Consider the following 26779-nt stretch of genomic DNA (forward strand, 5'->3'; position numbering starts at 1 on the left):
ATAATAATAATAATAATTGGTCAGAGCTGCGAAAATTGGAGGAGCTACCTGAAATATGGACTGCATTTTTCAGTGATTCCGTGACCACACCGGCGGTGGACTTGTACTAGTTTCCCTCTACTCTATTTTCACTAAGATTTTTCAAATAACGGTGTGTCCTTTAATACAAAATGCAGGGATAGATTTGGTTATTCATTTATTTAATATTGAACATGGTTAATGGTGTTAATGGTGGTAAAAATCACTTGGATAGAGCGTTATGTAAACGCCCATTCCTTTCAACCGTTACCGGGAAGCAAACATTTGTAGCAAGCCATTACAGGATCCATTCTGATGCTTTTATTCATTCAACATGTCACTAATTCATTTTTTAAGCAATGTTTTATGTAAAAAACTAAAATCGGCCGTACATAATTATACTTTTTTCGATAATTTCAAGTTTGTTTGTTTCAGACTTTAAAAATGTCGGTCCAGGGCCGTCTTAAGGCATGGGCTACAGCCCAGGTCCCCCAGCCAGTTTTGGGGCCCCGGCTAGGGATAAGGGTTTAGTTGGTAAATATTATTTATGCTCATTTAATATTATGTATCTTTTAGTTACGTCTAAAGTAATTTGACTCATCGCCACATCGCGTATCATACGGTACCTACAATTTCTAAAACCTAACAGCGAATCACTGTCAGTAAAAATCTTATTTTCAGTAGTCTTATCTTATACTTTTGTTTTGATTATTGTGTAGTTGAATTTAGACAACGGACACACAAAGGCTGACCGTTGGGGATCGCAAAGGTCTTAAAAATAATTTAGCCCACGGCCCCAAAAGGTCTTAAGACGGGCCTGTGTCGGTCTATTGTTTCAAAAGATGAAATTAATATAGGGAAAAACAAACGTAATAAACAAAGCGTTTAAAGGTGTTTAAAGATGAGGGATTACGGTAAAAGTCTTTGCAGCAAAACTGTCGTAAATAGTTTTTCAGAATGACGAATGATAATGACGAGCGCTTCGATTCGCCCGTCAGCGAGCTTTCTCCCTTCCGCGAGCGGAGAATCCATCTCGCGATAACGAAAACAACTCATTTTTCGAAGGAACTAAGAGAAACCCGGCGACACGTGCGAGAATAAATCCAGCCCACAACAGAGAAGAAAACCTTTTAGTCAATATCGCGTCGCTTTGAAATCCCAGTGCCGAGCAGAAGAGGGTGCTAAATGCCAAAAACAGGCAGCTCCCGCAACTCGACAGGAATTCCCGCAGCGAAAAGCGAGGCAAAGAATAGAACGGAACTATCTCGGTAAAACGATACCTTTTGGGAGTGCGCGGGTAAAGAATCTTCTTCCGAAGCAACTAGAAGACGGATAATAGCTCCTACGCCAACAACTATTAGCTAAACCTTAGCAAAAATATCTCGGAATGTTTCGGCGCCCAAGCACTGAGCTATATATTTTTCTTTCGCTTTTAGGAATAAAGTGGAATACGCGAGGTTTCTAAATACTGATGAAAGGACTGATTGATGTTGATAACGCGTGGCTCAGGTACGTAGGAAACGCGATACCATTACCGAGGGTTCTATAGAAGATATTTTCTTTTTGAAGAAACGCTCTGTGAAATAGACCACCCTATAAATTCCTAGCTAAAACAACCCAACTCTTCACGAGGCGCTACTTCAGTAGGACTCGCAACGGTGACTATTCTTTGGGTTTAAAAATTCGAATCACGCTCAGTACATTTCGGCTGGTATTTTAATGAAAATATAGCTCCAAAAATTTAAGCGATCTCGACTGGGAAAATGCTGACTTCGACCTACAAATCGGTTTTTCTCCAAAATATACTAAAATCTTATAATAAAAAATAGCAACAACAATTAAGGCGACCCTTGACCTTGGAAATGTTAGTCTCGTCCTTCAAAATGGCGATGTTTAGAATCGGAGACTTGGGCACCTCGTCTGTATACTATAAAACTTAAACCGAAACGGTAATAGTTAGTGTAGGGAGCTGTTGGCTCGCGTGTCTTGAAGGGCTTGCCACCACCCTCCTACGCATTGTAACCCGACCACCTGAATTAATGGCTTCAAAAGTCGCTTGATGACTTAGGCCTAAACTAGGTGGTGCCTTGGGTATTAGCCTAGCTGATTATTATTATTATTATTATTATTATTATTATTATTATTATTATTATTATTATTATAATTATTATTATTATTATTATTATTATAATTATTATTATTATTATTATTATTATTATTATTATTATTATTATAATTATTATTATTATTATTATTATAATTATTATTATTATTATTATTATTATTATTATTATTATTATTAGTTGGCCCTCTGCATGGTTCACATATTTAAAAACGTATCTAAGTTTTGCAGGTTTGCCAGATAGCTGATATAACTCGGTCACCCGGATACCGAAGACGGTTTGGAGCACATCAACAAACCAAATCACACGTAAAAAACCGCCGGGTCAAAAACAGACACCCTTATAATTGGTAAAACTTACTTAATTAAACGCTTATAAAACGTTGAGTAATAAGTATAACACGCCCAATGTCAAATAAGATTTCCATAGTGTCACACGGCATAACGATTAATGACTGTGTGTAACAAAGGCGCCAGCTAATCGGGACCAGCTATTAAAAGGCGAAATCAATACCAGAAAGGTCATTGGGGTCAAATGGGGGCATGGGATTTCGACGCGAACCGAGATCCCGAAGTGAGCGAAATAGAAAAATTAAACAAAAGGAAAAAAATTTCTCCTTGAAGTTGAGATTTACTGTCACACGAAGTTAAGCTTAGTTTCTACCAGCGGGCGTAATAATAGTTTTTCTTAACGCGCGGAAAAACTTTGTAAGTCCCAAAGTTGAGAAACACGCCGTTACGCGCCCTAGTGAGAATCGGGCTTTAAGCTTAGTTTCCACTAACATCGATATTTTCACACGGAAAACTTTTGTACGCGTCAAAATTTAAAATAGCGCGCTTAGAAACAATACCTACTCGTGGCGTGGCAGTCTAGAAAGTATCGTTATGAGGTATACGCCTGCGGCAGTACGTTGTAGACTGGAGCGTCACGTGTGAGCATTGGCGGAAGCTAGGGCTATTGCCCATTCAAGCACCATTTTTATGCATGCTAGTTGCGATTAAAAATACCTAAAATCCGCCTCCGCTGCAAGAAATTTAATTTTCCGGGTCGCTTTGTTTCGACAGATATTTTTCACTTGCACTAAGCCAATTCGTTTAATTTAAAATTATCCACAATTGGCGTTAAAGTAATATTTTAATGCTGGCAAATAGCGGAAGCAGATTTTTAGGTTTTTTACCCGTTACTAGCTAGCGTGAAAATGTGACTTTTAGCTTATTTGTCACTAGCGCACTGAATAATGTAATTTTGCTTACGCGGCATAATATTGTACGTGCCAAAGTTGAGAAACTCTCCGTTACGCGTGCTAGTGGGAACAAAACTTTATAGGCAAAAATCCCGGGATCATGCCCGCGATTTCTTTCCTATAGGTCCAGTCATAGTTTACTTTCCTCCGCCTAACTAATCTTACGGGGAAAATTGCCTACAACACAAATCCTACATTGCCAATTGAAATTGACACAAATCCAGAGTTGGTTTCAAGGTTTATCTGACATCTTCATCGGCAGTAGTCTATTCGCATCACGGCAGTGACACTACCTTTGACAGAACTGTCAGATGAGCCACCATCGCCCGCCTAACTCTGACGCGGAGATAAACATCCCAAAATACTTTTCTATCTGTAGAGACATTACTTATTATACCTAATAACTTTTGTCCCGGTCAAACCGAAAACGGGGGAAGCGGATATTTTTAGGACGCTGGAAGAGTCTACCCTTCCGCCGTGGGACCGATAAATTCCCTCTTTCATTTGGCCTTCGAGTCTAATTACCCCTCATTACCTGGTACTTAGACGAAAAATGAGCGGGGTATCTTACTGGATTATCACCGATTACCCGGAGATAACGAACCGTTATTAGGTCATACAAAACTATTTTCGCGTCTTATAGGACCCTTCTATACATTCAAACCTAAACTGGCCAAACCCTCCACAAAAGACTATACTTCAGTAGGCCTTGCAACTGTGTCTTTTCTCTGGTTTCAAAAATTATATTTATGTTCAGTCCTTTTTGGTTATCGGTTTTAAAAAATTAAGCTTATGTTCAATCATTTTTGTTTTTGTGAATTTAAAAATCAGGCTTTTGTTCAATCCTTTTTGGTTGGTGGTTTTAAAAACTAGGCTTTTGTTCAGTCATTTCTTGTTGGTGGTTTAAATAAAAGGTTTACGTTTAGTCATTTCTTGTTGGTGTTTTAAATAAGGCTGTTCAGTCATTTTTGTTGGTGGTTTAAATAAAAGGCTTATGTTCAGTTATTTTTGTTGGTGGTTTAAATAAAAGGCTTATGTTCAGTCATTTTTTGTTGGTGGTTTACATAAAACGCTTATGTTCAGTCATTTTTGTTGGTGGTTTAAATAAAAGGCTTATGTTCAGTTATTTTTGTTGGTGGTTTAAATAAAAGGCTTATGTTCAGTCATTTTTTGTTGGTGGTTTACATAAAACGCTTATGTTCAGTCATTTTTGTTGGTGGTTTAAATAAAAGGCTTATGTTCAGTTATTTTTGTTGGTGGTTTAAATAAAAGGCTTATGTTCAGTCATTTTTGTTGGTGGTTTAAATAAAAGGCTTATGTTCAGTTATTTTTGTTGGTGGTTTAAATAAAAGGCTTATGTTCAGTCATTTTTGTTGGTGGTTTAAATAAAAGGCTTATGTTCAGTTATTTTTGTTGGTGGTTTAAATAAAAGGCTTATGTTCAGTCATTTTTGTTGGTGGTTTAAATTAAAGGCTTATGTTTAGTCATTTTTTGTTTAGTGGTTTAAATTAAAGGCTTATGTTTAGTCATTTCTTGTTGGTGTTTTAAATAAGGCTTATACTCAGTCATTTTTTGTTGGTGGTTTACATATAAATCTTAAGTTAAAGCCTTTAGATTGATACTTAAAGCCAGGCATATAGCTACGATAGCATATTTCAAAATATAGCAATATTATAAATGTAATAGTTACACAATATAAGAGATATCGTTATTTCACTGTACACAACTGTTTGTTTAAAAATTTAACCAAGCAACTAAATTTGCAGGTTTTTCAGATAACTTTGTTATTTCTTTTGGTTCATAAAATGGGACCAAACCTTCGTACATGGCTCATTAAGTGGAAAGAATTCAGAGAACTTGGAGAAGGGTTTATTGAAGAATATAACAATACTGTTTCGATAAAAAATAGATTTTGTAAAGACATTCAGCACACTTACATTCTTCCATGGCGGACCAACATTTTCGGAACAACAAGAATTGCGAAAGAAACAAGAAAGTGGTGAAATACATGGCCAAATCTGAAAAATATATTGAAATAAATATAAAATTTGTGACAGTAAAAATTAAATTAAAATATGCTTTTATTCTAGGGGGCGCTGCGGTACCACCCTCTTCCGAGATAGCACCTATGAAATCACGGGCGGCGCCAGGAGATTTTTCTCCATATATTTTCAATAAAATCCGAGCTAAGCCGCCCAAACCCTTGGCAAAGACTTTAAAGTTATTGCTGTAGGACTGGCAACTTTAATTATTCTTTGGTTTTAAGAATTTGGCTTATGATCCGTCCCAGGATTTTATACCTCTACTTGAAATGCATATCCTGCTGTATCGCGTATGGTAAGATCACTCTGACGGCTTTGGCCCCGCCTACAAGAGAAAAAATCCCCTTTGCGCGCGCTCCCCTCTCACGTTGTTGTTTGTTAAGTTAACATAGTGACGTCAAAAAAACCGTCAGCCACATCGAGACGAAAATCTGCCGCGATAAGCATTCCAAGTCACCAAGTAGAGGTATGGGCTAGACCTATTCAATTTAATATTTATCTTTTACATCGACCAGCCAACCAGTGTTGCATGTTTGCCAGATAAAAGATAATAATGAGCCGCCCTAGTTCATGAAAAATTGGGCCAAACTTTCAGCCCCTCTATACGCAAAGTAAATAACCAAATAAGTAGTATATTACAGAATGGTCTATTGTTGGCCCCCGGTTCCTCAATTTAGGGGCCCCCAATATATTGACTTAAAAATAAATTTTGTCAAGCTTTATGCATAAATCGATTTGTATGCCGCCCCTGTATGAAATAGCGTTTGCTATGGTTAAATTAGAGAAAATGCCTAAATCGGCGAGTAGTATTTGATCGGCGTTACGAAGGAAGAAACACAAAGCAGTGTAAAATTTTAATAAAATACAAAGCTGAACCTTTCCTAGCTTCTATTTCATCCATTCTAACCTTGTAAGATGCGTAATTGCGTACCATAAAACGTTATTTCGCTACTAACTGCCAAACGCTAACCAATCTAGTTTACTAGGGCCACCAAAAGAGGGAGTAGCGATAGTTTTCGGTCGCAAATATGTCTTTGACTCGGTAAGAAAACTAAATTTGATTGTCTGATATCACGGCACGCCTGTTTTTTAAAAAATATATATAAAAGGGGGCCTCTGGTAGCATTTCATTTTGGAAAAACTCGACTAGAAATCCTAAGACAAGTATACGCGGAATTTGTATTAGTTCAAGCACTATTCGCAAGAACGTGGACGCCAACGAGTGCAAAAGCCTTTGGGAAGCGTACACTACACGTTCTGTCGTGAGTCGCTTATTCTGTCCAATTTCCAATAAACTGACTGTAAATTCCAAACCTATTTAAACACCATCACATAAAGACAAGAGGCTGGTGTACATAAGTGAGAATGTCAAGGAGAATATGTCCAACCAGAAGTATATAATACATAGCTTACAAGTGATTATCCGAAACTATTACGAAGGGAAAATATATTTTATAAATAAGAAAATATCCCTAAGCACTGTAGAAAATTTCTGATCTAAAATCCCTGACTTTTCCAGGTTATCCCTGACCAATGTTTGCCAATAATCCTGACCTTTTTGGTTATATTTTTGGACATTTTTTTATTATTTTAGGTCAAAAATTCTTTGTTAATGTGTGGTTTGGTTGACTAACTAAAATCCCTGACTTATCCCTGACTTTCTACGAAATTATTTGAATCCCTGACTTATCCCTGACATTTTCCCTCCATTTTACAGACCCCTCACTTATCCAGGTTTTCCAGGATATCCAGGTTCTGTACGAACCCTTAGAAAATATCCCTAAGCACTGTAATTACTACATTTTATATCGTTAGGCGTATACTTATCTCGTAAAAAGTACACTTCTGATATCAACGCATTTTCCGCGATATAATTTACGACGCCTCTTATCTCGAGGGAATGCGAGATGAATTTAATGGCGTATTTAATGTCCTAAATGGAAACTTATCTCGTAAGAGATAAATTATTAACTGCTGGTCGAACTTAAGTCCTTAAACGAGACAGCGACTCCAAACAAAGGTGTGAATAACCACCCACTCGAAATGGCTTCCAGAAAACTCGAATTCTCGAGAGGGAAAAAACGGCAAGGCCTATTTCCTCGCCCCTATTTTCTTTCGATCTATGGCATTCTTATTAAATGAGCCGGGAAGTACCCCAATCGGGGCAGCGCCGGGTGATTTATAATTTGGCAACACGATATCGGAGCTCGATTTCTACCCCTCTCTCCTTCGTGCCAGAATTAAATATCTTGTGACGGGCCATATTTTAACTGACCCTTTAAAAAAATATCTATCCCGCAACGGGCCCTGTACGGAATATACTACATTCGCCGCTTTGGCTCGAGCTCAGACCATTTACATACCACGGGACTCGTAACGATACATTTCGATGGCGCCATCATTTGTCCAATATTGTTATCTTTTAAGGTACTACCTTTTAAATATAATTATACCTAGTAATTCGTTAAATATTTAATATTTTTACCAATTATAAATTTAATGAGAACTTTCAAAACCTTAATTTGTATTAATTCGCAAAATATCGAATATTTTAACTAAATATTAATTTAATTAGAACTTTCAAAACTCTTATTCGTAATGATACTTAAAATATTTAATATTTAAAATAAACATTTATTTACGAAGCACCTTCAAAGCTTATAAAAAATGATAACAGTTGTCGCGTCAGTCGCCTTTTACGAGAATACTTTTTCTATGACATTACGAGTCCCGTTGGACGTAAATGGTCTAAGGCTCTATTTCGTTTATTTTTCATTTATTTTTTTCTGTAAAAATATATTTCGGAGGGTGTGAAGGCTAAAAGAAAAACTTTATATCGAAGGGGCTGCTAAGGTCTTTCCTAAAGCTTTTAATTAGAACAAGAAAGACGTCTTTTCATGTCTTGTTTTTATATTTAGTAGCATAGTTGGAAGAAAAATAATATATCTATCGAGTGCCGTGATGCCGTCAAAAAAGAAATGTTCTGAAAAGTCGAGCACTTCATTAAAATCTTTCTGTCAATGGCTCTTTAAAAAATCTTTCACTCAAATATTGGATCTGCTCCGAAAGTGTTTATTTGGAATTATTATGACTGAGGCCCCTTTTGTCGTTTGTTGGTATTTATTCCGCCGACGGTTGAAGCCGTAACAAGTTCAACGATAACTTAGTATTTGATTTTTACCAGAAGTAAATAATTATTTTAATTGTAAATATTTTCTTAAAAACCATGGCTAATTAATATTGATAAACCTATTTATTATTATTATTTAACCATTTTTTTAAATAATTTTATCAATAAGTATTTTAAATCGTAAATTTCAAAGCTTGAATAGCGGTGTATCTTTAAGGGTTTCCACCAGCCACGAACGGTGAGAAAAACGCACTCCTCTCACGAACCTGCGCGCGGAGATATCAAAGTAATACGACATAAATTCGTAGAATTATTATTATTATTAAGTTCCACGGTTGACAGTTTAAGCTAGAGCTCGAAAACGTGTAAGTGAGCTTTATTGGGTACAATCTACACTCAGCTACAAGTTCTGGCTACGCGTTTTCGCCGGGGTAGCTTACTCGTAGGTGTTGCTTGCGTTCGATGCCATGGTAACGCGTAAAGGTCGGCCATGACATTTAGACGCCCAGGGCGGTCGTGTGGCTTTTTATCTCATGATCTGTGACCTAAAATTAATGCCATGACGGCCGTTTCAAGGCAGGGCTTAGATATGATGTTTGCCAACGACGCCACCTAGGAGCAACAAACACAGCACCCCACACAAGAAGGACGCAACCCGTCAAAAGTCGTTCATTTTCTTGCGTACAGTTTTCATGGGTCGGAAGGGGAAAATTCTGAAAATTGTCTTCCCCCTTTCCGTAAAACGTACAGGGTAAAGGCTCGTCCAATGAAATTTGTACACAACACTGCGTTAGCGTGGTTAGAGGCTAGCTGCGTTCTCTTTGTGTTTGTTGCTCCTAGACGCCACGAACAAGCTACGACTTGAATGAGAGGCGACGTGTGTTTTCCCCTCTAATGGCTGATGGTACCCATTAAAGGTAATATAACCTGTATTATTTTTGTGTCCCCAAGGCTTAGCGCTGTGATGATCCCCGAACGAGTTGGAGCAGACGACAGTGACGTCCAAAGCTCGCGAGTGAAAAGGGCAGAGTTCCAAAAGCATCAAATCCATCCCGCATCTTTGAGTGATATTCCCGAAAGATATTTGGTGGCTCGACCCAAACGATACTGAAATAGTCGACATACAAGCGTGTCTATTTATAATAGCGGGGTCTGAAACACGAGGGTACGCGTAGATATCCCAGTCAGTCAGTCAGTCAGCTAGCGACTCTCGCATTAAGGCAAAATTCAATTTTCAATCGAGCGTAATCGGGATCCATTTCGTAGTCGCGGTAATTTATACAAAGGAGACAACGCCATAAAACGATCTCCATTGTTTTCTAGAGGCGCTGATTCGAGGCTATTATAAAACGGGGAACACTTTCCCTTTAAAAGGTTCTGGTAAATGTTGAGAACGGCCGTGTGGTTTGTTTCAAACGGAGTTTCTCGCGAGGGCAAAACTATAAAGAATTAGTCGAGTGAAAAAAGGGCCCAATTTCTGAAATAAGAGTGGAGAGGTCAGCCGTTTCCAATTTGAAAGAGCGGATTGGATTACTGGCCAAGAGGCGTAGATAGAATAATGGGTAACCACGCACACTCGTTGCTTTATTATATTCCCACCAGAGGGCACTCGGATTAAAGCTTAATGCGAAATCGCTGTTCGCGTCGATTTAAGTTTTAAATCAGATTCCAAACGAGATTGCAGCCTGCTGTACGGAGTAAGTATGCCTGCTAAAATGTCAGTTACGATTGCATTAGATATAAGAAAACGTGTCAATGCGTGGTATAAATGATCTAAAGCATTCAAAGGGGCCAGTTCGAAATAGAGTGACAGAATTGCTACCTTGGAAAAACGTTATTTTTGCTAATACTATTTTTATTATTATAAATCAATTTCAAAAACAATATAGATCTTAAAAGTTGTTTTCATAAAATAAATGAATAAAAAGTAAAAATAAAATACGTTGCTCTTACGTCACAAGACCCAGCTTTATTCGTATATTCTTAGCACGAGCGATTTGAACGTGCGCTACAAAAAGCTATATTCCTCTGGCGACTGTAGCGCGCGCTCGTAGTCTTGTAAAAGTAAGAGACTGTGACGTAGGAACCACATTAAAAACAATACGGCCACGTTACTTTACTATTGATTTGAAAAACTTCAACGGTTACATTGTATAATAGTCGTGCGCTGGTTATTAAAAAAGATTCACGCGTTTTGAATTTAAAAATCTTTCCTAATTAATAAAAATAATTTATTTTTCATACTTAAAGGGCCACACCGGCGTTTGAATTTGACTTTCATGCGCTAGTTTCCAGAATAGGATTGGCCGAATTTTTTAAAACGCCGGTGTGGCCCTTTAACTTCAAAATAAACTTAAATGAAAATAATTCTTACTACAACATTCTTGAAATTATTTTGTTTCAAACTATTTCAAGCTGTATAAAACTATTAAAATATTTTATACTAATTACAATTTTTAAGATGGTGGCTTAAAGGCCTAGGATTTCTTCTGCCAGTTTTCCTTAAAGTTTTCTTAGAACTTTTTATAACAGAACAAAGTTAAGTTCTTAATTTGTTCTTGGCTATTGCTACAATTCAAAGTCACGCGAGTATTTCCGGATTAGACAGAACAGTTGCGCAAACGGTGTGAAATTCTGGGTACGTCGGTGCAATAAGGATAATGGTACCTGCATTTCCTGCGTGAGTAAATTTCACTCGAATCTAACAACTATCAGTTGCCAACAAACAGGTATTAACTTCTTAATTTGATTGCAACCAAATAAATGCAAAAGAGCGCCTATAAAAACTTGGCACCGAAATATCCAAGGATATCTGCATAAAAGGAACGTTAATTCCAAAAGCTCCGCTATGCGAAATAATTAGAATAAATAGTTTACGCATTGTAATTAGAAACCGCATCAAGATGGTATTAGAATAATACCAAATAAAAAAAATAATATTTGCATCGAGATTCGAGACGGCGGAAAAAAAGACTTAATTTAAATATTATGACGCCGTTTTGATTTATATTTTGAATTTTGATTGGCGGGAACAAATTTCAGCGCCTCCCCCCGGCACGAGAGATTTAACTAAAGGCACGCGCCGTCGGATTTTTTTTTTCATCTTTATTTAATGTACGGTTTAAGAAAGCATCGGTATACGCGGGGAAAAAAAAATCGGGCTAGATTACCATATGGAAAAATCAACGTTAAGAAAAACATATTGAAGGCAGGTGCTGGAACCTAGCGTCAAACCGGGGAACTAAAATATATACGATATATTTATACCATCATCTTCTTCGTTCGAGGTTTTGGCGAGGTTTATAAATAGGTTTATTTACGACTGGGCTGCGAAACTCGCGTACTCTTTCGGGCCGCTCACTCGAAAACACATCGTAATATTCCAACGCCATATTTCATATCCGAAAACTGGCGAGCTAATTTATAGTCGAAGACGAGTTTAGTTAACTGGCTTATTAACGCCGTTCCTAGTACGGGTTAAGCGTTAAAGGGATAAAGGAAGAGGTTAAAGATTAAACATGCATCTAGAATATAGCAGGCGCGTAATCGTGTCAAAAATGTCGTTTTCATGATCCCCGGGAAGATATTACCCGCCTACGCGGAGAAACAGGGCTAGATCGTACCGGACTGTCTTCCCCTCTTACCGGGAGAAAGAGGGAAATATTGCACCCGAAAGGCGTAAGGGGCGTGTCTTTTCTTCCGGGAATCACGAGACGAACAAAGTGGTGCCAGAGTATTCTCCGTTCAATTGAAAACATTCTTGGTCATATCCATACTCCCGATGAAGAATAATTTTGGCCAGATATTTTCTCTGTCGGTTGATACCTTCCCAATGAATATGTATCGAACGCCCGAATGCGATTATCATAAGCAGAAGCATGTCGCCGTGGTTTCCTGCGACCACATGTGAAGAGGAACTGAATGAAATATATCTCTCGTAAAAATCAGTCGCGGTTGTATGTTATTAAAAAAAATAGCACCGCTATTTCTATACCGATAAAAAAATATATATAAAAATAACTAAAGAAACATCACCAATAAAATTAAATTCTAAAAATAAGAAATAAAAAATTTGCAGATTAGTGGAAAACCTGCCCGGATTTTATTTTTTAATTCTAGGATCGAATCCGGTAAAAATCTCAAAATATTTTTTTTTCGTACGGCGCCCGCATTTGCACGCGTAAGATTTGCTTGCCTGAAAATTCCCGGGGTTTCGGAGCTAAAAAGTTTGGGGGGGGGGGGCATTACCATCTGGAGATTTCCTCCCCTCTCCATCTTCATCTTCTACAGTATCCAACCCTCTTTTGCCTCTTTTTTAAGGGATGCGAAGAAATAAATGTGTTTTTGTGGCGCGCACCGGGTTCTCATCTTTACCCTCGCTCGCCGCGGCATTCGGGTTTTAGTTAGCTGGACACGGGCTGATATGGCCAGTTCCAAGGTCAACTGTGCAAGGATATATTTTGGTTTCCCGGAAAAAATACCGAGGGTATCTGTTTTGTTTTAACACCGCTCGACCGCCTAGTGCTAAGCGCATCACGGGCATACGGCAGCGTTGAAAAAGGGGTTGCGCTATGTGTAGAAATGTGTGGCTACTTCGAAACTTCCTTGATTGAAACCAGCACTCGAAACAAAGCTTGAGTCGATGCATCCGACGGCTCCAACATTTCCGCGTTTTTATATTGAGTCAAGAGCAGCTATTTTGGTTTTAGCGTTGTTGGTCGATAAGCTTATCGTTGTTTAATGGACAATGATTTCGAGATTAAAACGATACCGATATTTAAAATTCAGAAAGACGTTATCGATTTCTATTTTATATTTGAAATCGATAGCGTTGCCGATTTTTAGCCAATACCATTACCCATTTTTAACCGATACCGATAGATACCGTTGCTGGTATTTAACCGATACTTATGCTTGGGCCTATGGTGGTGCTAATTATTATTACCGATAAAGTTAAATAAATATTTAACCGATACAGTTATTCATATTTAACCGGTACAGTTATTCATATTTAACCGGTACAGTTATTCATATTTAACCGATACAATTATTCATATTTAACCGATAAAGTTATTCCTATTTAACTGATAAAGTTATTCATATTTAACCAATACAGTTACCAATTTAGAACTGATACAGTTACCAATTTAGAACTGATACAGTTACCCATATTTAACGGATACCCTTACCCATATTTAACCGATACCCTTACCCATATTTAACCCATAAAGTTACCCATATTTAACGGATACCCTTGCCCATATTTTACCGATACAGTTAGCTATGTTTAACCGATACCCTTACCCATATTTAACCCATATTTAACGGATACCCTTACCCATGTTTTACAGATACAGTTAGCTATATTTAACCGATACCCTTACCCATATTTAACCCATAAAGTTACCCATATTTAACGGATACCCTTACCCATATTTTACCGATACAGTTAGCTATGTTTAACCGATACCCTTACCCATATTTAACCCATAAAGTTACCCATTTTTAACCTACTTTAATAAAATCTCAAAATAAGAAGGTTCTATCACACCTACCCTCTCTTTTTATAAAATCGACTTTTAAATAATCGTTAAAGTCGGTAACAATAGTCTTGATAAAAGGGAAACATCGTGGGGAAAAATAACAAATGCACATTCGTTCTTCACCGAATATTCCTGATTCATCCATTTAAATAATTAAAAGGTTCACCAGAAAAAGCCTTATTCAGGATCTCGTGCGAAGATTTCCCCGTTAAACCGTGAAACGGTAAATTAAAGAAATCAAAATAAGGAGAATTACAAAGCGAACTTTGGAAGTTATAATTACATCACGCAATGTCATTTCTTTACGTTCTAGATACTTGTTAATTAACCAATATTAATTCGCGGAAAAACTTGATTGCGTTTTATAACGCCATATGTACCATAACAAGTTAAATATTTCACTTGTAGCATTGTGCACTCATTGTTTACTTACACCACTTTTGATCAACATTGACAGCTTAAACCCAGTTCACACTATACAATTAGTTAGGCCACTTAATTGAAAGCAAGAAAATTGTACAGTGTGAACAGAAAAATTGTAACCATTGTTCCAACTTTTTCTGTTCACACTGTACAATTTTCTTGCTTACAATTAGTTGGTTTCAATTAAGTGGCCTAATTAATTGTATAGTGTGAACTGGGCTTTAGTGGAAGAATTATAAAATTTATAACCCGTAACTTTAGTAGTCTTTGTGGGTTTATATTTTTAATAGTCTAAAGCCCAGTTCACATTATACAATTATTTGGGCCACTTAACTGTATCCAACTAATTGTAAGCAAGAAAATTGTATACTGTGAACAGACAAATTGTTACAATTGTTCCTACTTTTTCTGTTCACACTATACAATTTTCTTGCTTACAATTAGTTGAATACATTTAAGTGGCTAAATTAATTGTATAGTGTGAACTGGGCTTTACACATTATATTAATTGCAGAGTGGTTCTATTGGCAGTATCCTAACACTGTTAAAACACTACACTCGTCTTTCATGTTTGTAGCTTCTAAAACAATGCACTCGCGAACCAGCCGCCATTTTATTTTTATATTTGTACCTTCTAAGTTTCTCCTGCCAGCTGACAGTTGGCGCTGAGAACAGCGAGCGGCTTTCAAACTACTAACAGAGATACGGGTCCCTCTTGCAATGGTTGGTAGCTTTGGTATAGTTATCGTTATTTTCCATTTTGAAAATATTCTAAATAAAGCTTTCGCCGCAAATGTTAAACGCGATTAAGTTCAAGAAGTCTTCACCAGGTAGCGCGCAATAACGATATTTTCGGACGTTCCCGAGAAGAGAGGATAATATAGTTATAAATAATACCATAAGTCTATAATATTGTTCCATAGGTTTGTCACTTTGGGGAATATTTTACTGAGAGCTAGTAACGGTGTGACGTCATCGCAAGAAGAAAATCTCCCCCTAGCGAGGCGCTGTCAAAGGCTACGTGTAACGCGTTATCAAAACGGCGACGAAGCCCGTAATGCAGTATGTGAATAGCTCTCACAAGGAGACTACCCGAGGTGGTTATCACCGATTTGGTTGAAATTCAAGGGTTAGGTAGACCTTATGGTAGTATGAAAATTGCCAAAGGGAAAAGTTGCAATGGGCTTTAGTTTTCCTATGGCAACCGAAAATATTTTTGACCTCTCCATTTGAAAAAGCATGGGATTTTCTCGGATACCCAAATTTTGTTAAAATTTAAACAATATTGATCAATTTTACCCCAAATCATCGATCAATTTTACCCAAAATAGGTCAAATTCATCTTTTTGGGTATGTTTTGAAAATTTAATTTTTTCAAATTTTTTAAGTAACCGAGAAAATCCCATGCTTTTTTAAATGGAGATTTTTTGTTTTGAGAGATCAAAAACATTTTCGGTTGCCATGGGAAAACTAAAGCCCATTGCAACTTTTCCCTTTGGCAATTTTCATACTACCATAAGGTCTACCTAACCCCTGAGCTTCAACAAAAACGGTGATAACCACCTCGGGTAGTTTCCTTGTCAGTAAAACCTTTGCACGTGAAGAATAGGAAGTGTCACACTTATGTATCAATATGGTAGGTCTTAAATATCTACTTGTTTGATTGAATAAAATAGTTTGGTACACTAAATAGTGTAAAGCTTATAGCTTAATTTAGAAATGGCTCAGTAAAAGCTAATTTAGGTAGTACCAGCTTGTTTTGGTTCATGACGTACTATCTAAGGGAAAATTGACCTTTTCCGATGGAACAAAGTCTATTTGGAAGTTCAAGAGTACGTTCTACAACCTTCACATTGAAACGTTTTGTCTGACGCCAATCGGCGCCGAAGCCCGTTACGCTGTCTGTCTTGTGAATAGCTCTCAGTAACACTTTTGCATGTGGAGAATAGGAAGTGTCACACTTATGTAACAATATTATACACCTATGATAATTCCAAAGCTTCATACTTATTTTATTACGTTACTTATGGTAACGTTCGTGCTTTTGTAAAAAAGCACTTTATAATAAATTCGGGATTTCGGCATCGAACAATCAAGAAGGATTATCTCCGGGTATTTTGCACAAGAGTACCATTAAATATCATAACGTCTTTATTTCGAGGCGTTAACCCGATGTATTTCTCAAGATGATCGTGCCTTCCGGCCAAAATAGAAGACTGTTTCTCCTTCGAAAAGGTTGAAAGCATCATCATTATATTAGAATTAAGGTATCCGAACGATTTTAACCACGCGCGGTAAAAAAAGATGGGCCAATTTTATGAATGAAAATGCGGTTTACGCGGACGTTTCATGAATAATGCAAAGAAATAAAAAACTAAAATGTTTTTTAAAAAGCCCGTAATGACGGTCCGATGGGCGAGTGTGGTTGGCCCCTCTTTTAACCCTTTTCAAAGCGTTCAAATTAAAATATTTTGATCACGAAGTTAACATTCGCGGAACAAGAAAAAAATTTAATTTTCTTTTTCGACACTAGCCAGAAAATTATCGGAAATTTTAACTTTCTCGAGACGAAGTGAAGAATCGTTTATTTTCTTTTTAATAAATTAAATGTTACAAAAATTGTAAAGGGTTAAAAAAGGAACAAGTTGTCGCTCGAGTGTTGTTTTTGATTCGACGCCCTTCTCATTTATTTGGTTAAATTTATAAAAAAAAAACAGTTAAGTTTGGACGACAACAAAAGCTTCGATAGAATCTGTCCTATAAATAAAAAAAAGGTCGAGGGTAGAAAAACGGGGGGAGGGCGGTTGTTTTCAGGGGAAGACGAATGGCAGGAAGACAATATTTTTAGATTTAAATTCCCTGTTTTCCCTGATCATTTTTAAAGATTTTCCCTAACCTTTTTAAGGTCAACTCAAAATTAATTTTACTTTTATCGAAAGGTAATAAAATCACTTGAACTTATATCTTAGTATAAAAGTTATGTTTTTATTGCAACGTTTAAAAAATGACCAGAAGGGTTAAGGAACTAAATAATAATCACTGAATTTATCACAGAACTATAGTAAAATTATCTTCGTAAAACTTTCAAGATAAATTTAAATTCCCCTATTTTTTCCAGGACTTTCCAAAATTCTTAAAATTCCCTGGCGTTCTAGGACTATAAACTCGGTTAAAGAGTGAATATATTCAAATTAAACATTCACTGCTAGCAAGAGCTACGACTTGTTTTTAACATAACTAGCGCCATTTAAATATGGCGGCAAAAATGTGCAATTAGGTGACCAACCATAAATACGTATAGTCCCTTTAAGCGTGCTAACAATTAGAGTGCTATAGAAAACGCAGAATGGCATTTTTGTTAAACCAGTATACACGAAGATAAAGCCTTTTGTATTACTGCGCGATTTTTTAACAAACATTTTAGTTTTTACCGAAAATGCCTTACCTAGCGTACTGGTACCAATTTCGCCTTAATCGACAACATTAAGTCGCGTTTCAAGTAATAATAACCAGGGCCACCGAGAGTGGGCCCGGGCCCCGGGAAAATATAAATTACGGGCCCCAATAGAGTCGTTCTTTTTGGAGACATCGGGCCTAATAATAATAATAATAATAATAATAATAATTGAACAAGTATATACGTTTTACAACAAGCGTAGAACTAAAATAACTAGCCATAATATAATAATAATCAGCTAGGCTAATACCAAAGGCACCACCTTAGGCCTAAGTCATTAAGCTACTTTTGAAGCCATTAATTCAGGTGGCCAGGCTACAATGCGTAGGAGGATGGAGGCAAGCTCTTCATGCCACGCAAACAGCTCCCTACGCTCACTATTACCGTTAATCTCAACAAGTTTTTGTGGAAGGGGAAACCGAGAGCTCGGGGGGAAAACCCCTTAAACCAGTGGGGAGAGAACTTGCAAATTCAACGCGGAAGGAGTTGTTCCGACTTGTTACCCAGTGCCACAAGTTGGGATCGAACCCGGCTTCTCTTGCTGCGACGAGAAAGTGCTAACCACACCGCCACCCCACAGAAACTTATTATGGACAGACCACAGTTGCAACGTATCATAAACGGTCCATAAAATCAACGTACTCCAAAAGCTGGTAAAATGGGGGTGGGTTATTCCGATAGCTCGTAAAAATTCTCGGCCGTCTCGTAAAATTAACTTCACCCTAATTGCGAAACAATCATAAACCCGGAGAAAAATCGGGTGAAATGAAAAAGAGGAGAAAATAGCTTATCAATTACAATCTGAAGGTGTTTTCCTCTTTAGAAATCCGACGAGAGGTCATTTTTTCGAAGGGAAAAGAGGTCATCTCATTACCGGTATATCCGAAGAGAGCGGATGCGGTATGCCCGGGGAAAGGATTACTTTAAGGTAGGTCCGCGGAAGATTTATTACGTCAGTTGTATAAGGATATTCTTTCGTTTCTCATTGTGTACAACGAACGAAAATAATTTGTCAAGATTACAATCTGCTTTCTATAAACTCCGCGGTTTCTAAGATTCGCCGAATGATTTATTAAATCATGAAAACAGAAGTGCATAATATATCTGAGACGAGATAGACTTATACTTCGAATGTTTCTCGTTTGAGACAGGTCTTCTCAGCAGCGTTGCCAGTTCCTGAAACTCCAATTATCGTACCAGAGCCATAATATTATCGATTTCAGAAATAATCATCTAAGCCAAGCTAATACCACGCCTGAAAACTGTCGATAAATTTTAATTTTGTGTGAAATACCGATGTTAAACTCGTGAAATAATTTATTAAATAACACTTAAAGTTCGACCGATTGAAAACTTATAATTAAAAGTCACAATATTTTCAGCAAATTAAAAAAATTATCGTACATTATCGTACGAGCAGGCAGAATTATCGAAAAATGCTTACGATATAGTAAGCCATTGAAAATATCGTATCTTCCAAAAATTAGCTAGAAATTATCGACGTGTACGATAATTATCGTACGTCTGGCAACGCTGTAAATTCGCCGGCTTCCTCTGATTACTCGAAAACGTAATAATACTTACTTTCTAAAAGTTTAACATAGGGCAAAGTAATTATCGGAAGGCAATGTAATATTTAAATTTTTTTCGTAGTCAAGGCAAAATATATTTATTTTACTATACTGCCAGCGGATGGTAATAATATTAATAATAATCAGCTAGGCTAATACCCTAGGCACCACCTTAGGCCTAAGTCATCAAGCGGCCTTTAATTCAGGTGGCCGGGTTACAATGCGTAGGAGGGTGGTGGCAAGCCCTGCATGCCACGCGTTCGAGCCAACAGCTCCCTACACTAACTATTACCGTTAACCTCGACAAGATTTTATGGAAGGGGAAACCGAAGAACTCGGGGGAAATCCCTTAAACCAGTGGGGAGAGAAACTTAAATTTCATCATCCCAAAATTTTCTCGGTAAATTTTGAGATGTAATGAGATTTTAATTTTGAGGGATACTTCTCGAGAAAGAGATATTTCATACACTTCTGATAAAAAGATGTATAATTTTCTTCGTATTATCTAATACTTGGCATGGTGGGGATAAACTAGTGACACTTTGGGGATGTTTTCGGTGGGATTTGTCCAAGATTCTTTTTTTCTCGTTTTTTCTCTGAAGAAATCGTATAATGTTTCGCGGGTCGCGATGAGAGTGGAATAACCTAGATTCACCTTCCAGAACAGAGCGCCGAGGAATACACTGGATATTAGAAGTAATTTAGTCGCGGCTAAATTCTTAGGTGTTAATTACGGAATTTGCGGAAGAGAAAGGGGAAACCGGCCTAATTTCGAGAGATAACGCGTGAGATAACCCGCATCGGTTACGTCACTGCCGTTTTTAGAGTCTTAATAGAGCCTATTGTATCTTAATTGCCCAGGCGTGAGCTACAAATTTTACAAGAGGCCCGTCTACGGAAAACTCAATTTCAGAGGTTTTATTTTAAAATTTACCAGTGTGATAATGTCGTACTACAAGGACGCTAAATGCGTTATTTATTCCTCCCCCCTCGACTATTGGGTCTGGTTCAATTTCACACGAGTGGGAATTTTTCGAGTTTTCACGTTTTTACCATTTATCTGTAGATAAAATATTGTCAGTGCAGTGCGAATAACGTTAAATTTAATGCTAAAAATTTTCATATTAAAAACTGGGATTGTCCTAGTAAGTGACCAATGCACATTCGACAAGGGAGAAGCGCTTTTTACAGGGTTAACGCCATTAGAGGGTGAATTTTAAATACAAGAAGTCTTCTCAGATGGCGCCAACTGTCTGAAACGGAAAAATATTAATCAATGATTAATTTAGCATGAAAAGCTAATTTTTTTTCGGTTTTTACCAGTTTTTCCCACATGTCCCGGCCAAAAGCTGTTTTTGCCGGGGTTTTGCCAACCCTGATCTAAATATCACGAAACAAATTTTGTCCGATTATTTTTTATCTTTTGTTTATAGTTATTACATAGAATTAGAAAATACTGTTAGAAGTTGTTTTTCTTTGGTAATAAATGAGTTAATATTTATTATCTTCCCGCCAAAAAAGAATGGATTTCCCTGAAATGTTTGTTTTCCGGTATGACTTTTAGGAATCAATCTATAACAAACGATATTTTGACTGAACGACACAGTTCCGCAAACTTGAAATTTATTTCCGACCTTTCACTAACAATCTAGAGAAGATGGCGTCGAGGAGAGGACACTAGCCTTCTACTATAGCGAAAATTACGTCACTAGAATACGCCCTATAGTTGTACAGAATCCCAATCTAACTTTAAATGCGCAGTGGCGTCGATAGGGTGTTTTAGGGGGTTCTTAAGCCACCTGAAATGTTTCTGAAGCAAATGATAAAATTTTTGAAAGTCCTTCCTGAGGTTAAAATTATTTAATTTTACGAATACTGGTGTATAGGTTCGTGTGTAGTTTAAATTTTGGTCATAAGTATCGCCGCCTACTGACCGAGTTTTAAATTGAATATATGAAAGCTGTCTGCTCGTTCAATATTATCCCTGCACAACAGCTAAAACTTCAACCGAAAAGGCCGTCTGCTATTTCTTCTTGTCTGATATTAAGGCAGGTGGTGCTATATTTCCTAAGCTTGTAACCTGTTTGTAAGTATAGTTAATTTCATAGACTTTAAACTATTTAATTTAACGAAATTGTAAGGATATTCATAGACTTTAAAATATTTAATTTAACAAATTTGTAAGGATAGATAAATTCATAGACTTCAAATTATTTAATTTTACGAATTTGTAAGGATAGTTAAATTCATAGAGGTTAAATTATGTAATTTTTCGAATTTGTAAAGATAGTTAAATTCATAGACTTTAAATTATGTAATTTTTCGAATTTGTAAGGATAGTTAAATTTATAGACGTTAAATTATGTAATTTTTCGAATTTGAAAGGATAGTTAAATTCATAGACTTTAAATTATTTAATTTAACGAATTTTTAAGGATATTTAAATTCATTGACATTTGAATAATAACTCTTGGTTCTCTGGAAATGATAAATATTTGATCCCAGATTGATCTATAGTAAAAGTACTTATGGCTTAAACGCCCCCAAACTTGAAATGCTGTCGACGCCACTGCAAACGCGACTGAAACATCGAAGGGTCATACTCGGGCCCGCGTTTAAGCCGCCTGGGACAAAATTCACCCGATAATTTGAGCCTAAAATGTCATCAGGATGACATTACTGTACCGGGAGCCAAATTTAGGCAAATAATATTTTCCAGAGTCATAAAGAATCGAGTCGTTTCGAGAAGGGGAAACGCGATGGATATGGGTCCCTAATGGCCGACTGCAGTCTGAGCATTCGCGGAATGGCTACGGCCGACTTCGACAAAAGGAGAATTGGCGGGGACAGTTCGAGAAACGGGCTGTAAAAAATGTTTCCCTTCCCGCGGTCCTTTCCTGCACGGCCCATGAAACGCCAGCTCGTAAATTGCAAGAATGCGACCGAAAAGAACTGCCGTCCCTAAGTGCCGATTTCTTCGGACTCGCGTCGTTTTCTGTCCCAAAAAAAGCACAAAAGATAAGTAACTACTGCCAGAAGTAAATAAAATGCACTTAATAAATAAGTATAACGGGTTGAGTTTTAGTCAGTTTCCTGACTTTCCTGACTTTTTCCAATCCAATATTATTTTTCAACCCAAATTTTACTAAACAATTTCTATTTTCCACCCAAATAAAATTCCCTGGCTCATTTAATAGTTATTAAAATTACCTGATTTTTTACTGACTTTTAGTTTCATTTTAAATTTTTACTGACTTTTAGACCCATTTTCAAATTTCCTGACTTTCCCTCGTTTTCTAGGTTTTCAATGCAATTTCCCTCACCTTTAGACCCATTTTCAAATTGCCCTGATCCTTTAAATCCATTTTTCAATTTCCCTGACTTTCCTTCGTTTCCTAGATAATTTTGACAACCGTGCGGTATCTATATAAGACGAAAACGTGAAACCTGGTACCATCGCTGGTTCGACTTCACGGTAAAACCACGAAAACCATGGCCCAAAATGTACTACCTCAATTTATTATTAACTTAACGATGTCAAATACAAAAATTACGGTGCTAGTACCCTTTTCAGACGAGGCCTATAAAACAAATATTAGTAAAATACTAAAATTCATATTTCGGAATAAAAAACTATGTTTTACTAAACGGGGTCTAAACCCGGTTGTATAGGCCTTGTCTGAAAAGGGTATTATCGGATATTTACTTCATTTTAAAGCATATTTCTTTCTATGAAACAGATCTACAAGATCGGTGTAATCCGAATTTATCAATTTATAAAATCAGCGGCAGCCTTCCAAGGTATTTGCGAAGTAAGGGCGTATACAGAATATTATATTGCGGGTGGGGTTTAAACCTTGCATCCCCCTTTTAGACCTATAAGCCAATTACGTTTTGCACCCCCTCCCCTTAACACTTAACATTAATGTAACATTACCTCGATCCATTTGGGTGGGTTAAGCCCCTTAAATACGCCCTTGAAGCGAATAGCGCTAGCAATATAGGAAGATGCATACTTCTTTCGACAGAGATATCTTATATACTTCTGGTAACGTTATTTCCCTTCTGTTTTGCCGCGGTTTTCCAGGAAGCATGTGGCTTCCATATGATTTCGTCGACGGAGAATTCGCCGTTTTGCTCTTTTTCCTTTGGCTACATGTGGCTCTTTATCTCTTACTGCATTTTTGTGCCGAAAACATTTCAAAAGTCGTTATCTTTAAAGTGTAACAACAAGGTGTTAAAAACCTGGATCAGGTAATTTCCGCACTTATCGTTTAACCCCCCCTCCCTTATCTCCTCTTTCGAACGACTCGTAAAGTAGTAATGCCACTATATTTCATACTATCGGTTGCGGAAATATACTGGTTCAGAGGGTAAATTCGGTTATTATCGAGTCTCTTTTTATCCACGGTTAAGACGACTCGTAGTAGTAATGCCACTATATTTCATACTATCGGTTGCGGAAATATACTGGTTCAGGGGGTAAATTCGGTTATTATCGAGTCTCTTTTTATACACGGTTAGGACGACTCGTATAGTAGTAATGAGACTATTTTTCATACTATCGGTTGCGGAAATAATACTGGTTCAGCGGGTAACTTCGGTTATTATCGAGTCTCTTATTATCCACGCTTAGGACGACTCGTATAGTAGTAATTCCACTATATTTCATACTATCGATTGCGGAAATATACTGGTTCAGCGGGTAACTTCGGTTATTATCGAGTCTCCTTTTCTCCACGGTTAGGACGACTCGTAGTAGTAATGACACTGTATCTCATACTATCGATTGAAGAAATATACAGGAACGAATATTAAAACGATGGACCAAGGTTAAAGGTTAAATATAGCTTTACTTCATTAGTATTTTTACTACTTCACGGTATTATATATCCTTGTCTTTAACTTTTACAAAAAATTAAATTATGAAATGACAGGAAAAATTGGCATCGAAAAGAATACCAAAAAATAGGTATTTTTTAAATTAATGTATTGGTAGTAATACCAACATATTCCATACTATCAAATGAATAAATATACTGTAGCGAATAACTAAACTATTTATAACCGAACTAAAGTCAAAGGTCAAATAAACCAGTAGTATTTTTACTACTATACGGTATTACGTATCCTGCCATGTTTTAAATTTGACACACGCAAAAATTTCAAATAATTGGCACCGAAAAGTCGAACTACCAAAATAAATCGTTTTGAAATAAATAGCTTCCCTATAGAACACACACACAGTGCCTGACGTTCTCTTCAAAAATAACGCCAAATTGGATTCCACATAGAACGCCACAGTGCCAATTTCACCTGATATTTTCTTTCAAAATACATTATTTTTAATTCCAAATATAACGCAGTGAAAATTTCAAATGACATTTACTTTTAATATACGCCAATTTGGACTCCAAATGCAACCCAGTGCCAATTTCACCTGACGTTCCCTTCAAATCACGGCAATTTGGATTCCTCATAAAATGCCACAGTGCCAATTTCGCCTGACATTCCCTTATATAAAATACGCCAATTTGAACTCCAAATACAACACAGTGCCAATTTCATTGGGCATTCACTTATTGAATACGCCAATTTGAACTCCAAATATAACGCAGTGCCAATTTCATTGGGCATTCACTTATTGAATACGCCAATTTGAACTCAAAATATAAGGCAGTGCCAATTTCATTGGGCATTCACTTATTAAATGCGCTAATTTGAACTCAAAATATAAGACAGTGCCAATTTCATTGGGCATTCACTTATCAAATTCGCCAATTTGAACTCAAAATATAAGACAGTGCCAATTCATTGGGCATTCACTTATTGAATATCTCAATTTGAACTCCAAATATAACGCAGTGCCAATTTCATTGGGCATTCACTTATTGAATACGCCAATTTGAACTCCAAATACAACGCAGTGCCAATTTCATTGGGCATTCACTTAATGCCAATTTGAATTCCCAATATAACGTAGTGCCAATCTCGCTTGACATCCCCTGATATAAATTACAACAAATTTTAAATAATTTTAAAGTACGTCAAAACTAAAATTAAATGAGCAAAATCCAGTTGAATGTAAAGGAATTGTTAACAAACGAACTCTTTTGAAATAAAGCTTTTAAAGAGAATCTGTGAATCAGCCAGCGCATTCCAGAAAAACCAAAGAAGAATCGCCTGTGACGCACGGAGGGAATATTATAGAGTAATCTTATACACATTACAACAGTTACGTTAGACATATTTCTCTTTTTATATGGAGCGCGAACAACCTACGCAAATATAGCAGCCCACTAAATAAATACTGGTACATTTAACAGCGAAATCAAAACAAAAAATACGGGACTAAGAGAATAAAATATTAAAAAAGAAAAGATGATAAACTTACATTTCCGGATGAAACAAAACAGCGAAAAAACACAAAACTACGCGAATATTATAACGACATGCGTAAAATATCTTTCAAAACAAAAAAGACGATAATTTTCAATAAATTGTCCTGATAACACCGGTGCGTGATAAGTACCATAAACAATCCATATTTGATTAAAAAATTGCGAAACAAAACGTTCAATTAGTTCGTTTAAACGGTAAACAAAATTGATTAAAATATCCGATAAAAAAGACCTCAAATCGGGAAAGATAAAGCCAAAAATTATCTACGAAGCGAACGAATTCAAATTTTCGCGGTCGAAATCGCACGCGAGAGCAGCGAAAATTGAGGAGCCGAAACGAACGCCGGCCGTTTTCGAGGATACTAAATCCGAAACTGGAAATCTCTCAGGGCCGCGGCGATTACAACTTCAGCATCTTTTCTCTCGGAAGAGGAGGAGCGAGAAAGATTTTTTTTTAACCCGGCCAAGAAGGGGGATACTACGGGAGGATCTTAGACGACTGGCTTCCCCCCAAACGCCCAAGACAGCGCTGTATCACTACTGTTATAACTTCCTCTCTCGCGACGAATTTGAAGAGGGGAGATGCTTGCCAAAGACAAGGTTCAAAACTTTCTCCGCTCCAACCGTAGATTAGACGATATTACGATTCGATAAATTCATTATAACGTCATTAGGATAAGCTTTTTTTTCTTCGCCTTCTAAAAATTAACATACACGCACGTCATTTATTTACGTTTAAATTACGTAATTATGTTAATTTTGGGGTTACGCTTAAAATGTAGGCTGCGTACATTTGGTTGAAAGCGTTCATTTTTTATTAATTTAATC

General features: G+C 36.9%; 1 protein-coding gene across 1 annotated transcript in view; it reads right to left on the minus strand.

Moving 5' to 3' along the window:
* The window catches only part of LOC149948801 (fibroblast growth factor receptor 4-like), a 40773-nt gene extending 14732 nt beyond the window's left edge, over positions 1 to 26041 (minus strand). The window contains exons 1-2 of the mRNA XM_090173934.1: positions 25945 to 26041; positions 5322 to 5402 (exon numbers count right to left, since the gene is read on the minus strand). Of these exons, the coding sequence (XP_090030060.1) occupies positions 5322 to 5394 (73 nt within the window). The 5' untranslated portion in view covers positions 5395 to 5402; positions 25945 to 26041. The remainder of the gene's footprint in view (positions 1 to 5321; positions 5403 to 25944) is intronic.
* Between the last annotated feature and the right edge of the window lie 738 nt (positions 26042 to 26779).

The sequence above is a fragment of the Leiobunum rupestre genome, chromosome 4 (genome assembly GCF_980474605.1).
Source record: "Leiobunum rupestre chromosome 4, qqLeiRupe1.1.hap1, whole genome shotgun sequence".
In the NCBI taxonomy this organism is placed as follows: domain Eukaryota; kingdom Metazoa; phylum Arthropoda; class Arachnida; order Opiliones; family Sclerosomatidae; genus Leiobunum; species Leiobunum rupestre.